General features: G+C 44.0%; 1 protein-coding gene across 14 annotated transcripts in view; it reads left to right on the top strand.

The window, feature by feature from the left end:
- PTPN3 (protein tyrosine phosphatase non-receptor type 3) overlaps window positions 1-14,214 on the top strand; it is a 229,171-nt gene that overhangs the window by 130,189 nt on the left and 84,768 nt on the right. For 13 of the 14 annotated variants that reach the window (XR_009758410.1, XR_009758412.1, XR_009758411.1 and 10 more), the window contains one exon: window positions 10,668-10,802. The exons of the other annotated variant lie outside the window; for it this stretch is intronic. Coding sequence is in view for 10 of the 13 variants with exons in the window: in XM_061589646.1 (XP_061445630.1) it covers window positions 10,668-10,802 (135 nt within the window). In the remaining 3 variants the exon portion in view is untranslated. The remainder of the gene's footprint in view (window positions 1-10,667; window positions 10,803-14,214) is intronic. 14 annotated transcript variants of the gene reach the window in all.

The raw sequence follows: 14,214 nt of genomic DNA, 5'->3' as shown, positions 1-14,214 counted from the left end.
CAGCCTTGGTCATTACCTTACCCTCCCTTCTGGTCTGTGAAACCCCAGCCAAGGATCAGGCCTTTGGTAAACCAAATTAAGTATTTATTAAAGATAACAAAGCTAACAAGATTAACAAGATTTCTTCTTAAGGCACATAAGCATATGGTTTTACTCAATACTAATCCGAACTCCACCCCCCTCCTTCTCCACTCTCTCCTGGCAAACAACTCTCTAAACCCCACCAAGCAACCCACTCAGTTTCACCTCATCCACCACCACCACCTCCCAGATTCCACTCTTCCTTTTATACGTTCAGCCATTTTAAACACTCAGCCAATCATCTAGCATTCTACTGCCCATTCACTCCCCCTCCTCTTTCACTCCACTTACCATGTATCTTCTAAACAACCAACACTTACCATATATACATTAATATAGGAACATCACGTTTCCCCCCCCTTAAAACAACGGCAGAGTATTATTCCTGTTCCAGGATTTATACGTCACGTTAACAAATAAAAGTCTCTATGGGGAAAATGTCTTTCTTTGTTCCTCTGTCTGGTCACGTCACTGCAGTCCCAGCCACTTGCCTGGAAAGTCCATCAGCCAGTATATTGTCCTTGCCTTTTATGAACTGGAAGTCCACTTGATAGTCCTGTAGGGCCCAGGACCACCTCTGCAGCATAGTGTTATGGTTTTTCATAGTCTGCAACCATAACAAGGCCCGATGATCCGTAGTCACTGTGAATCTTCGTCCCCACACGTATGGGCGCAACTTGTTCAGTCCGCACATGACCGCTAGGCACTCCTTCTGGACTGACGAATAGTTTTTCTCCCTCGGCGTCAGCTTGCGACTCAGGTACGCCACTGGATGTCTGGTGCCTTCTCTCTCCTGTAGCAAGACGACTCCCAGCGCCAGGTCCGACGCATCTGTAGCCACGATGAATGGTTTCTCATAGTCTGGTGCTATTAATATGGGTCCTTGGCACAAGGCTTGCTTCAGTAGATCAAAAGCCTTCTGACATTCATCCGTCCATACCACATGCTCAGAACTCTTCTTCTTTGTTAATTCATGCAAGGGGGTTGCTATTTCCCCAAAATTTCTCACAAACTTCCTATAAAATCCAGCCACACCCAGAAATGCCCTTACTTGTTTTTTGGTTAAGGGGATCGGCCACGCTTGTATTGCCTCCACCTTGCTCCATAAGGGGGTGATTTTCCCACTCCCCACCTTATGTCCTAAATAGATTACTTCCTTTAGTCCAAACTGGCATTTCTTAGCTTTTATTGTGAGGCCTGCTTTTCTTAAGGCCTCCAATACTGTTGTCAGGTGTTGGACATGCTCAGGCACCGACTTGCTAAAAATGGCCACGTCATCGATATAGGCCATTGCAAAATCTTACATGCCTCGCAACACAGTATTGATTAGCCTCTGAAATGAACTTGGTGAGTTCCTTAGTCCCATGGGTAAGGTCACAAACTCATATAACCCATCTGGTGTACTGAAGGCAGTTTTGGCTCTGGATTGCTCGTCTAGTTTCATTTGCCAAAATCCTTTACAGAGATCTAGTGTAGAGATAATGGTTGCTGCCCCCAATAACTCTAACATTGCGTCTACCCTAGGCATAGGATACGCATCTGGGACAGTAATTTTATTGATTAGCCGATAATCAATGCAAAACCTTGTCGTTCCATCTTTTTTCGGAACCAGGACAATACTTGAGGCCCAGGGACTGATGGATTCCCTGATCACTCCTAATTCCAGCATCTCTTCCACCTCCTTTTTGATCTCATTCAAAACTTTCCCATTCACACGGTACGGAACAGATCTGATTGGGGCATGATCTCCAGTATCAATGGAATGTATAACTATACTGGTTCGGCCAGGTTTGTTGCTAAAGAGATTCCTATAGGTTTTCAAAACTCTCAGAATCTCTTCTTTTACTTCCTCCTTCACCTCCTCTGACCATTCCACTTGATCTACCCCTCCTTTGTCTTTGCTTTCTTGTACCAAATCTGGAAGTTCAGGCCCACTTCCCTCAGGGAATAAGATAACTTGCAACACCTGTGCATCCCTGGTATGGTAAGGCTTCAACATATTTACATGAACCACTTTGCTTTTGTTTAATTGGTCTGTGGTGATTACATATGTCACTGTGTCAAGCCTTTCTCTGATGGTATATGGTCCTTCCCAGTTAGCCTGTAATTTGTCATGTTTCCTGGGTATGAACGCCATAACCATATCTCCCACATCATACACACGTTCCCTGGCTGTTCTGTCATACCAGTAACGTTGCTTCTCCTGTGCTTGACTCAAATTCTTTTTCACCATCTCCATCATTGATGTTAATTTATTGCGGAATTCCAATACAAAATCTACTACAGATGTTTTGTACTCTCCCAGGGTTCCTTCCCATGAATTTTTTAATAGTTCCAAAGGTCCCCTCACTTTTCTAGTGAACATGAGTTCAAAGGGTGAGAAGCCTGTTGACTCCTGAGGGACTTCTCTGTATGCAAACAAGAAGCATCCCAACAGTTCATCCCAGTCTTGTGGGTGATCTTGAACATAGCTTCTGATCATGCCCTTCAAAACCCCATTGAATCTCTCTGTTAACCCATTAGTGGCGGGATGGTAAGTAGTGGTCTTTAGATGTTTTAGACCACAACATTTCCACATACATTGCATCACTTCTCCCATGAATACACTGCCTTGATCTGTCAGCACTTCATGAGGGAAACCCAGCCTCATAAAGATTTTTAATAAAGCCTCTGCCACTACAGGGGCTTCCACGGATCTTAGTGCTTCTGCGTCTGGGTACCTGGTGGCAAAATCCACCACCACCACTAGATATTTCTTGCCATGCCTTGTGGGTTTGGAAAAAGGGCCCACCAAATCTATCCCCACTCTATAAAAGGGTTGTCCAATTATAGGAAGGGGCTTTAAGGGTGCCTTAGTCTTTACTCCACTTTTTCCCACCTTTTGGCATATTCCACAAGATAGACAATGTTGTTTTACATCTTTGGAGATGTTTGGCCAATAATAGTGTGCTGTCAATCTCCTCTTGGTGTTTTTTATTCCCAGATGTCCTGCACATGGGACATCGTGGGCTACCTCTAGCAATCTGGTTCTGTATTTGCTAGGTACTATCAATTGCTTCACTGGTTCACATTCATCCTTTCTCTCAGCAGGCATCCACAGTCTATATAAAATCCCATTCTCACACACAACTTGATTCCTCAGTTTGTCAGTGAAAGGAATCTGTTGGGTCAGAGCTTGTTCCTTTATCTGCTTCAAACTTATATCTTTTTGCAGCTCTTCCCTGAATTGATCTGCCTCATCATTATCAGAGACCACTTGATACAGTTTGTCTCCTTCAGCAGGCCTGCTAGTGGTTGCTATGGTGACCTGAGGCTGGTTAACAGATTCCACCCTGTTTGTTTCAGCCCCCCTTAATATGGCTTCTTTTTCTCTGCCAATTTGCTGTCTGGTCACTACATAGATCTTTCCTTGGGTGCCCATTACATCTCTTCCCAGTATTACTGGTTCTTGTTGCTGGGCATTAATGCCTACTTTATATCGGCCCTCTCGGCCTCTCCAAGTCATTTCCACCAGGGCCACAGGCAAACTTTCTGGTTGACCCCTCACTCCTTGGATAGTCACAGTTTCCTGAGGTAATATTACCTCAGATTTTATTAAATCTGGCCTCAGTAATGTCTGAGCGGCACCAGTATCAAGCAATGCCCAATAATTTGCCCCTTGTACACTCACTTCCTCTCTCAGACTTGAATCAAGGTCTGTTACTTCTGTCCAGTTTATCTGGCAGAACTGAACCTTTTTCGCTGTTTCTAAAGCCTTGGGCTCTGTTTTCACTGCCCTTGTCTGAGCAGGATTACTAATGGGGTTGGCAAGCTCACATTGAAAACGTAGGTGCCCCGGTCTACCACATTTGTAGCATAATTTCTCCTCACTTTTAGGGTACACAGATCCACTCTGGGGTGTCCTGTGCCCTTCAGATTTTACTGGAGGACTCACTCTCTGTGGTACCACATCCCTTCTGCCAGCATTATATGGTCTGGGTTTAAAATCTCTTGATGTTTTCCCCACCCAGCCAGTTCTGTTGGAGGCAAAGTGATCCGCCATCTCTGCGGCCTCCTGCACCGATGTAGGGGAACGGTCTTTGACCAGGAGCCTTATTTCTGGTGGTAACTGATGGTATAATTGATCCAATATCATGAGGTTTTTCACCTCCTCCACAGACTGAGCTTTTGCACTTGTCAGCCATTTCCCAAATACGTCCATCAGTTTTGCCCCCAGCTCCACGAAAGACCTCCCTGTCTGTATCTGGCAGTTTCTGAAAAGCTTTCTAAAATGATCAGGCCCCAGTCTGAATCTTTTAAACACTGCTTCTTTGAATTCAGCATAGGTGACGGGCCTGTCTGAGGGGAAATATTGGTATACCTCAGCCAATTCCCCTTTAATCAGGTTTGATAAATACTGCATGTATTTATCTTCAGGTAGCCCCCACAACTGAGCTGCCTTTTCAAAGGTGCTGAGATAAATTTGAGGATCTTGACCAGGCTCATAGACAGCAAAGTCCTTTGGAGTAATTTTTATTTTTGCCCCATCTCTGTCCTTTCTTGTTTCATCAGAATGAAACTTCTCTCTTTCAAATTTTAACTGTTCTACTTGTAATTCGGCATCCACTGCTCGTTGCTTCTCCCTCTCCTCAAACCCCATTCTCATTCTCTCAGTTTCCATCTTCAACTTCTCAGTTTCCATCTTCAACTTCTGTTTCCAACTCCCTCTGCTTGTCTTTTTCCTCAGCCTCCCCTCTTAACTTCTCTCTCAAGTACTCTATATAAGCGGGATTGCTGAAATATCCTTCTGGGGTCTCTTCTCTGACAGGTTGTTTTTGCTGGGCAGTTGCAAATCCTATAAGTGCTACCCTCAATTCATCTACCCCTTTACCCTCGTGAGGTAAATTGAATGTTATGCACTTCTCCACCAGCTCCTCTCTTTTCATTTTTATATATTCAGCCATGGTGTTTGAGTTCACTCACTCTTTGCCACACACTCTTTGCCAGTCACTCTCACAAGTAATCTTGTTTTGTTATTTCTGTTTGCCACACCACTGGTAGGGATTCTCTAGTATTCGTATCTCACTGCTACAGCCAACACCTGTGACGTAGTCTCCTTTGTTCGGATCTGGATTCTCTGTTGTTCGTATCCCACCGCTACTGCCACCATGTGTGAGGCATCCTTCCCTGGCTCTCCCTGTCAGGTTCCTACCTGCGCGTGGCTACTGCCTGTCTCTAGGCACCACCAGGGACTCCACCAGTCTGGACTGTCCTTTTATATGGTTTCTCTCCCCGCTCTAGCACAGATCTCAACAGATCCCCCTGCTAGGCGGCACCACCAGTCACGTCCTAATACTAGTATTCCCAGAGACTCTGAATACTGGTATTGTTATTCTCTTCACCGCTGCCACCATTTGTTACAGCTTCCCTTCAGCCTTGGTCATTACCTTACCCTCCCTTCTGGTCTGTGAAACCCCAGCCAAGGATCAGGCCTTTGGTAAACCAAATTAAGTATTTATTAAAGATAACAAAGCTAACAAGATTAACAAGATTTCTTCTTAAGGCACATAAGCATATGGTTTTACTCAATACTAATCCGAACTCCACCCCCCTCCTTCTCCACTCTCTCCTGGCAAACAACTCTCTAAACCCCACCAAGCAACCCACTCAGTTCTCTTCTCCCCCCCCCGATTCCACTCTCACCCTTCCTTTTATACGTTCAGCCATTTTAAACACTCAGCCAATCATCTAGCATTCTACTGCCCATTCACTCCCCCTCCTCTTTCACTACTTACCATATATCTTCTAAACAACTATCACTTACCATATATACATTAATATAGGAACATCACATTTACCCCTAAATATTTTTGTACCCTTGCAAACCTCAGGATTTTTGCCTGAATCTTCTGCTGCCTCCCTTTTCTGTTTATGGTGTGCAATTTTGGCCAAATTTGTGTGAGCACAGGAAGACTAGAGGGATGATTATTAGAAAACAGATAAAAGTACAGCCTAAAACCAAGATCAAATGAACAAGACAAATAAAAGGGCTCGCCCTTTTCACCAGTAAAGGCAGTATATATTTACAATGAAGGGAGAGATGGTAACCTTTTGGTTTCTAAAAATGAGAAACAGTATATGTGAAATGGTTGCTCTGAAGTACACAAGTGGATAAGCATTGTGGAATTCTTCAGATGGAAATGAAACCTCGTATTAAACTTCTCAAGGTGGAAGAAGTAGAGAAATTCTCTGTAGTTCACAGGCTGCTCCAAATGGTTGCGATTCAGCAAGTGAGTTTTGAAAGTGCAAACTGAATGTTACCACAGTTGTGGAATGGTTATATTTGAGACTCTGTTTTTGATAGCAGCCACTGCAGTCTGACTGAAAATGCCATTTTTGGAAACAATTTTCATTGTGATTCTCAAATGACCTTGTATTATTTCTGATGTGATTTGCTATGGAGGCAACTTCTGGAGGACATTCTAACTCACCACACTTTGGGATCGCTGTTCTCCTTGGCCCAGAAGGTGAAGCTAGCAATCTGTAGTGTTTTCTCCAAAGAGTCCCCTGTCCTCCAGGACCAGCCCTGCCTACTGACAGAGAAGCAGGGACTTTGGTGGGCTCTTCAGTTCGCCATAACTTTGCTAGTGTAACATTTATTTTTCTCCTCCTCAATTTCTCTCACCAACATGGTTTAGCTAGAACACAAGGGCCTCTTGTGTTTGGAAGGGGAAATTAGACTTTGGGGACAATGCTCCAGCTGCCCCCACCCCAGGGAGGGCCAGTGGAGATGTGATGTGATGTGATGTGTTTCCTGCCTTTCCAACCAACAAGCTATATCTAGTACACAGATCAAGCAGGGGACAAGCAGCATTCCAGTCACACTCCTCTCCCACCAGAGCTGGGAGGAGATGGAGCGGGGGGGAGGCATTTAAGCACAGCAGACATGGTCACCATCTTGGCATGTAGCCCAGACCATGTGGCCCCACAAACTAAGCAGCACACTTCCTTCCAGACGTTAATGGAGCTGGGCTGCAGGCAGTAGTCCAGAGTGAGAACAATCGGAATCAGAGAGCAAACCAGAAGGCAGGACCAGAGAACAAATCAGAAGTTAGAATGAAAGAGCAAGATTTGAAATACAAGACATGCCAGAGCTCAGGTAGGCCTTGTTGGTCAAGCAAGGTCCCATTGAGATGGAAGCCTTCTTATACACCTTCCTGTTCAGAAGGAGCAAATGACCAATGTGGGTGGAGTCAATCTGGAAGGTTCTTCACTGAGAAGCTGTAATGATGCACTTTGCTACAATGGGCAGTTGTTATCAGTTCCTGGCAAATAGGGCATAATCTCAATGTTCCCAGTGGGTTCAGACTCTAGTGTTAATTGAGGTGCAGGGGGTCATGACTGTAATCTCTGATCCATATCTTTCCATAAAAAGCCCTATAAGGTTAAGAGAAAACATACTGTAGGGACAGGACTAAGTGAAAGCTTAGAAGAGGATACAGATCACAGACTACTGCAATGCATTATACATGGGGCTGCCTTTGAAGACAGTTCAGAAGCTGCAGCTGGCACAGAATTCAGCAGCCGGATTGCTCACCATGGCAAGATGGTCTGAGCACATAATACCAATTCTAGCACAACTGCACCGGCTACCAGCTAGTTTCCGGGCTCAATTAAACATGCTGGTTTTGACCTATAAAGCCTTATATGGCTCAGGACCCCAGTACCTCAAGGACTGCCTCTCCCCATATGAACCAACCCGGACCCTGCATTCAGCATCTGAGGCCCTTCTTTGTGTGTCTCCCCCAAGGGAGGTGCAGAGGATGGCAACTTGAGAAAGGGCATTCTCAGTGGTGGCACCCTACTTATGGAACATTCTCCCCAGAGAGGTACACCTGGCATTGTCATTATCTACCCTTAACAATACCATTTCGTGAGTCCTTCAACAGGATTTGAAAGACCAGTTTGGAAATCAAGCTAGAGGCAAGCCATCTAATTTCTTGGTCAACAAACTCTACATGCTTCCACAAAGTATCATCAGAGTTCTGCTGGTGGATGCTTCTGTGGTAATGCTGCTTTCTAATACAGTCATCACCACAGAGAAAATGACCGAGTGATCTGTGCAATAACTGGGTAGAAGCAGTTGACTTCAAGTGATTTGAAGCATCTCCAGAGGCCTTTAGGTCAGCGACCACTAATTCAGTCTTTATCCATGCAATCTACCTATGGGTGGAGGAATTAGCAGTGCTCAAGCCTTCACTTAGACCACTGAAGGACAGGCTGAGGGGGAAAATCCTTGTCTGTAGTTCTGCTGGCTGAGTTATCACTGAATGGTGTACTACTTTGTTAAGGAGGTGGGGGTAGACCTAGGTTCCTAGACTCAGTAAGGTAGTACCCAGTTTGCAGGCACCAAAATATTTGGGGAGTCCTCAGAGGGCAAAGAAAAGAAGACAGTGCTGCTGACAGCAAAGAGGGAGGACTATATGCCCTGACCTATCAATCCGTCTTCCATGGGTTCATAGGGAGCAAACTTCTTCTTTTCACCAGTGCGTAGCAGAAAATAACAGAAGACACTTGGGTATATGAAACTGTTCATACCCTTGAATTCTCACTCTGATGTCAGAACAAATTCATGGCCACCCCAAAGTCCAAGACTCCAGTCAAGCATCAAATGGTCTGAGTGGATGTTGGTCATCCAGGTTGTCAAGTCTGTCACGAGTCCATCAGTATTTACTCCAGGTTTTTTTTTTTCTTGGTTTCCAAGGAGAACAGGACTATTCCTGTTCTGAACAGGACCTTAGATCCAAATTGATGAGGAGGTCCTTGTTTGAAAAACAAAATGAAGTGTGGCCCATCTATGGGGGAGGGGGGAGGAGGAAGATACAGGATATCTTGAACTTCTTCAAGGCATGTCTTTCCAAGGGGCTGATTGCCAATACTCTTAAAGGGCAGGCCAGAGTTCCAAGGTGAGAGAGACCACTTCAGTAACTCTTCACGTCCATTGGTTCCTAAATGGAGAGGTACTTTTGAAACCTCTGTTATTACATAGATTTCCTACTTACAATTTGAATTGGGTTCTAAATGCTCTAACGAGAGCTCTCTTTTTGGTTATGGGGCGATGTTCCCTTAAGACACTTACCTTAGATATGCTTTTTCTGGTGGCAGTCACATTGGAATGAACGGTGTCAGAACTGTCTTCCCACCTTGATTGTCTTTTCCATTTGGATAAAATGGTGCTTCTCCCTTCCATCCATCCCCAACATAAGTCTGGTTTTTCACCAATCTCATGAGATTGTATCGTATTCTTAAGCCAACTCATCAGAAGATAAAGAATTAACATAAGCTGTGTGTTTGCAGTGCCCTGCATTTCTACTTGGCTATATCTGCTGTGTTTTGAACATCTGAATCCCTTTTTGTGTCTTCTCAGAAGCATCCATGGGTAAGAAGATGTCATAGACATCTATTTCTAGGTGACTGCAAGATTGCATCCTGTTGGTTTTATGAAAGTCTTGGAAAAGCCCCTATTTGGAGTAACTACCCACGTGGTTAGAAGGACAGCAACAGCAATGCTTTGGAATAGGTGTCATTTGGAGAAATATAAAGCAGCTGCATGGGCCTCAGCCCTTGCATTTACCAGACATTAAAAGATACATAAGCACTCATTTGCAGGTGCTTTATTTGGCAGGAAGGTACTGCAGGAAGTTGTAGCATCTGCAATATTTTTGGATCACCTAGATGTACATCCTTAGATGGCACACATCCAAACAGTAGTAAATTAGAATGTCCTCTGGGAGTCCAGGAGGAAAAAGATAAAGGTAAAGGTGTCCTCGCACTTCTAGTGCGAGTCGTTTCCAACTCTTAGGGTGACGTCTTGCAACGTTTACTAGGCAGACCGCATCTATGGGGTGGGTTTGCCAGTTCCTTCCCCGGTCTTTCTTTACCCTTCAACGTATGCCGGGTACTCATTTTACCGACCACGGACGGATGGAAGGCTGAGTGGACCTCGACCCCTTTTACCGGAGATTCGACTTCCTCCTTCTGTTGGAATAGAACTCCGGCTGTGAGCAGAGTTTCAGCTGCGTTACCGCCGCTTACCACTCTGCGCCACGGAGGGTCTTTAAGGAAAAAGATACTTTACCCCAAATTATAATTTTGCAAGGCCTGCAGGGCATTCTACACATCTCTTCTGGTTGTGGTGTTTAAAGCTTCTGCCTTTGCCTCACATATGGAGTGGTAGGATATGTGGGGATTAGTTCCTGTGATACCACTTATTCTGAAGTTCCCTCATTATAGTGTTTGTATGTGTGTTTTATTTCTGGCTGGCTTTGCTGGCATTTTTTGCCTCTTCATTCTAATTTTTGAAAACAGTTGTGAGTTGAAAGGGATCTGTGTGTTTTTCCAGTCTGGTCTCGGAGGGCAGGGATACCTTTCTCTGTAGAGGAAGCACTGCAAATCATTGGCTCTGCCCACTGTTGAAGAAATAGAATGTCCTCTGGGAGTCCTGGAGAACAGGAATTTGCAATAAGAATCTCCTTGTTTTCCCACCTGAAATAAACAGACTTATTATGCAGAGAGTACTTTGTCTAAAGTGTGTTGTTTCATTTCAGATCTTCTAATAATCAGTACTGTAGAAAAGTAATAGGTGGCATGATTTGGAATCCAGCTATGAGGAGATCTTTATCAGCTGAACACCTAGAGACCAAAAGTCTTCCTTCTCGGTCTCCTCCAGTTACCCCAAACTGGTAAAAGTTTTTTAATCTTCCATAAAATGGGTGGGGACAGAACATAAGGCAAATATTTCATTGATATCAATATTTAATTCTGATAGCAATCAAATATCAAAATTTAATTTTGATACCAACAAGAACATTATTAAATATTCACTAATAGGCAAAACCCCTTGCGGTTTAAGAATGTACCTATAGCCAATAGATATTTCTGTCAAACTTTAAAAAACAGGGAAATTGGGCAGCTATGGTGAATGCACCAAGGGAGCAGGAGACCTGACCTCTGTGAGATATTGCACTGCCCTACAAATTGGTCAAAATGCAAACACAATTTGGGTTGGACTTTCACAATCCAATCCACTTCCTGTGTAGCTTGGAAGAATTTGGTAACATGTGCCTCTGAGCATATGGTGAGTGGTGGCAATATCGGCCATCTCCAAAGATGGAGAATTACATTTTTGTATGTATGTTGGTGGTGTTCTTACTTTGCTTCTTTCCTGTGTTACTACTGTTTCTACAGGGAATCTAACCTAGAAAATTATATTTCCCTATTCATCCTAGAAATATGTGTCGAATTTATTAATTTCAAAGCGTATTTATTGGTCAGTGTCATATGATGATGAAGACAGCCTTTTGTGTTTCAAATTGGAGGTTATGTTCTATTTCTATTTTGGGTGCATTAACAGTGGAATCTGAAACTGCAGTTTGATGTAGAATCAGACTGATTACAATATGTTGCTACTTCAGCAATGACTCTAGCTGTTGGAAAAAAGAGGATGCATGTTTTCAGCCTGCTATTAAACCACTTTATTTAAGGCAAGGTGTTCACGATCAATTAAATACATAGAGCACACCTAGCATTTTGCTAGAATATATTTCACCTCCCACTGTTTTATCTTGTGCAAATTGAGACACTCCTGAGGTCCACTGGAGACTCAGTGCCATTATTCCATGATTATGTTTGGAGTTTTTTTAGTGTAAATTTTGCAAGGTGTTGCTGTACTTCACATATTCACAGAAATAGAAAAAAAGAAAATGATTTCCTATAGGAAACTTCACTAAAATTGCAAAGTAAATCAAACATATTTAAAGTGTCTGTCTGAACTCTATCAACTGTCTTAATGTTGCTTCCTCCCTGCTAAAACAAGATCAGCACAGCACATGTTTTGTTTCTGTTACCTGGGCTGATTGCAGGTGTTGCCACTACTCACCATATGCTCAGAGGCATATGTTACCAAATTCTTCCAAGCTACATAGGAAGTGGATTGGACTGTGAAAGACCAGCCCAGATTGTTTGCATTTTGACCAATTTGTAGGGCAGTACAATATCTCAGAGAGGAGTTCAGGTCTCCTGCTCCCCTGGTGCATTCACTATAGCTGCCCAATTTTCCTGCTTTTTAAAGTTTGATAGAAATATCTATTGGCTATAAGTACATTCTTAAAGCACAAAGTTTTTTGCCTATTAATGAATTACCCTGCTTTTTAATGTGGGAGATAAGAAATGGGATCCTGTGCAAGTTTGCTGAGAATGGTTTGATCATTTTCATGCTTATTGAGTTCAATGGGATATACTCCCCTGCAATCATGCTTAGGATAGGCAAAACTGACCGCAGGGAATGGGGAGGGGAGGAGGAGAATGGGAGCAGGTGGGGGGAGGGGGAGGACAGGTTTGATCATTTGCATGCTTTTTGAGTTCAGTAGGATTTACTCATGTGTAATCATGCTTAGGATAGGTAACACTGACCATGGGAGGGCAGAGAAGAGGGATGGCTGGAGTGGGCAGGGGAGGAGGAGGAGGGGAGGGGAGGAAGGAGGAGAGGGGAGGGGAAGGGAGGGGTAAGGTAGATCTGATCATTTGCATGCTTATTGAGTTCAATGGGATTTACTTCCATGCAGTCATGCTTAAGATAGGTAAAACTGACCATGGGGGAGGAGAAGGGGGAAGGGAGAGGAGGGGGGAGGGTAGGGGAAGAAGGAGAAGGTGGGGATTGAAACGGAATGGAGAAGGAGGGGCAAAGGAAGGGGGAGGAAGAGGCAAGAGGGAGGGGGAAGGAGGAGGGCAGGGCAGGTTTGATCATTTGCATGCTTTTTGAGTTCAGTGGAATTTACTCCTGTGCAATCATGCTTAGGATTGGAGAAACTAACCTAGGAGAGGGGCAGGCAGGGGAGGAGGAAGAGGAGGAGGGGAAGAGATTGGGTGGGTGGGCACTGGGCAGAGGGGAAGCCCCTTTCCAAAAGGAAAACATTGTGAACAGTATCATTCTTTTTCAGCGTTTCCACTACTTTTTTATCCTACAGCAAGCACATATAGTCTCTCATCCAATTTTAAACCACAACTGTCATTGGCCACATCCACACCAGACCTTTATTCCACTTTAGACAGTCATGGCTTCCCCCAAAGAATCCTGGGAAGTGTAGTTAGTGAAGGGTGCTGAGAGTTGCTGGGAGATGCCCTGTTCCCCTCACAGAGCTGCAATCAGAGCGGCTGACTGTTAAACCACTCTGGCCTCTGGAGCTCTGTCAGGGGAATAAGAGCCTCCTCTCAGCACTCTTCACAAACTACACTTCCCAGGATTCTTTGGGGAATGTCATGACTGTCTCAAGTGAAATCAAAGTCTGGTGTGGGTGTGGCCCCCTGATTAGGCAATTCCAGCCGCTGTGAGTCTGGCTTTTAGAATTCTGACGGTTAGTTCTTACTGAGCATGCCCGGGCTTATTGAGTTTAATGTTAAATTTCTTAAATTAATTACAAATCAGCTAGGCATTTTTTTTAACTTTTAAACTGCAGGTGATGAAGGTCAGAGTATGGGGCAAGGTCAGTAACAGGATTACAGGTACTTTGTGAACATGGCTGATTTTTAATTAATTTCAACTATTTATGACAACTCTGACAGAAAAAAGTCCAAAATGGGTCTGGTTTTTTCCTCTCTCTTTTTACCCTTTGAACTCTTGATTCTCTCTGACTGTTTTGTGTATTGCCATGAAAATTGAGACGGTTGTTAAGCAAATGTTTCCGAGTTCAGGACTATATGTTTTGTAAGGTTTTGTTTTGAAATGAGGTTATGGGAAGCATTGGAATGGCATGGGAGTATTTTCAATTTAACATTGCGGAATGTGAAAAAGCCACTCTAGTGGCTATATAATTAATAATAGAAAGAGAGCCATAATTCAAGAAATCTGTTTTCTCCCCTCAAGGAGAGGAGTGTCACTGACGTTGGGATACTGGTGTTGGAAAGGCAGTCTCCAATTTTAGCATTAAAGGGAATGGACCTCCCCTCATGCCCCAGGTTATTGCCTGCTTGTATAACAGGAGGACAGACTCCAGTGAGTCCTTCCTTCTTTCTGGGGTCTGAGCAAGGGAGAAATCTTGCCTGGTCCTGGTCAGTGAGAACAGCTAAAAGGATTGTGTTTTGTCTGTCACGGTACAG

This window comes from Rhineura floridana, chromosome 11 (assembly GCF_030035675.1).
Source record: "Rhineura floridana isolate rRhiFlo1 chromosome 11, rRhiFlo1.hap2, whole genome shotgun sequence".
Taxonomy (NCBI): Eukaryota; Metazoa; Chordata; class Lepidosauria; order Squamata; family Rhineuridae; genus Rhineura; species Rhineura floridana.
The sequence above is the reverse complement of the archived record's forward strand: the minus strand, read 5'-3'. Positions and strand labels throughout refer to the sequence as shown.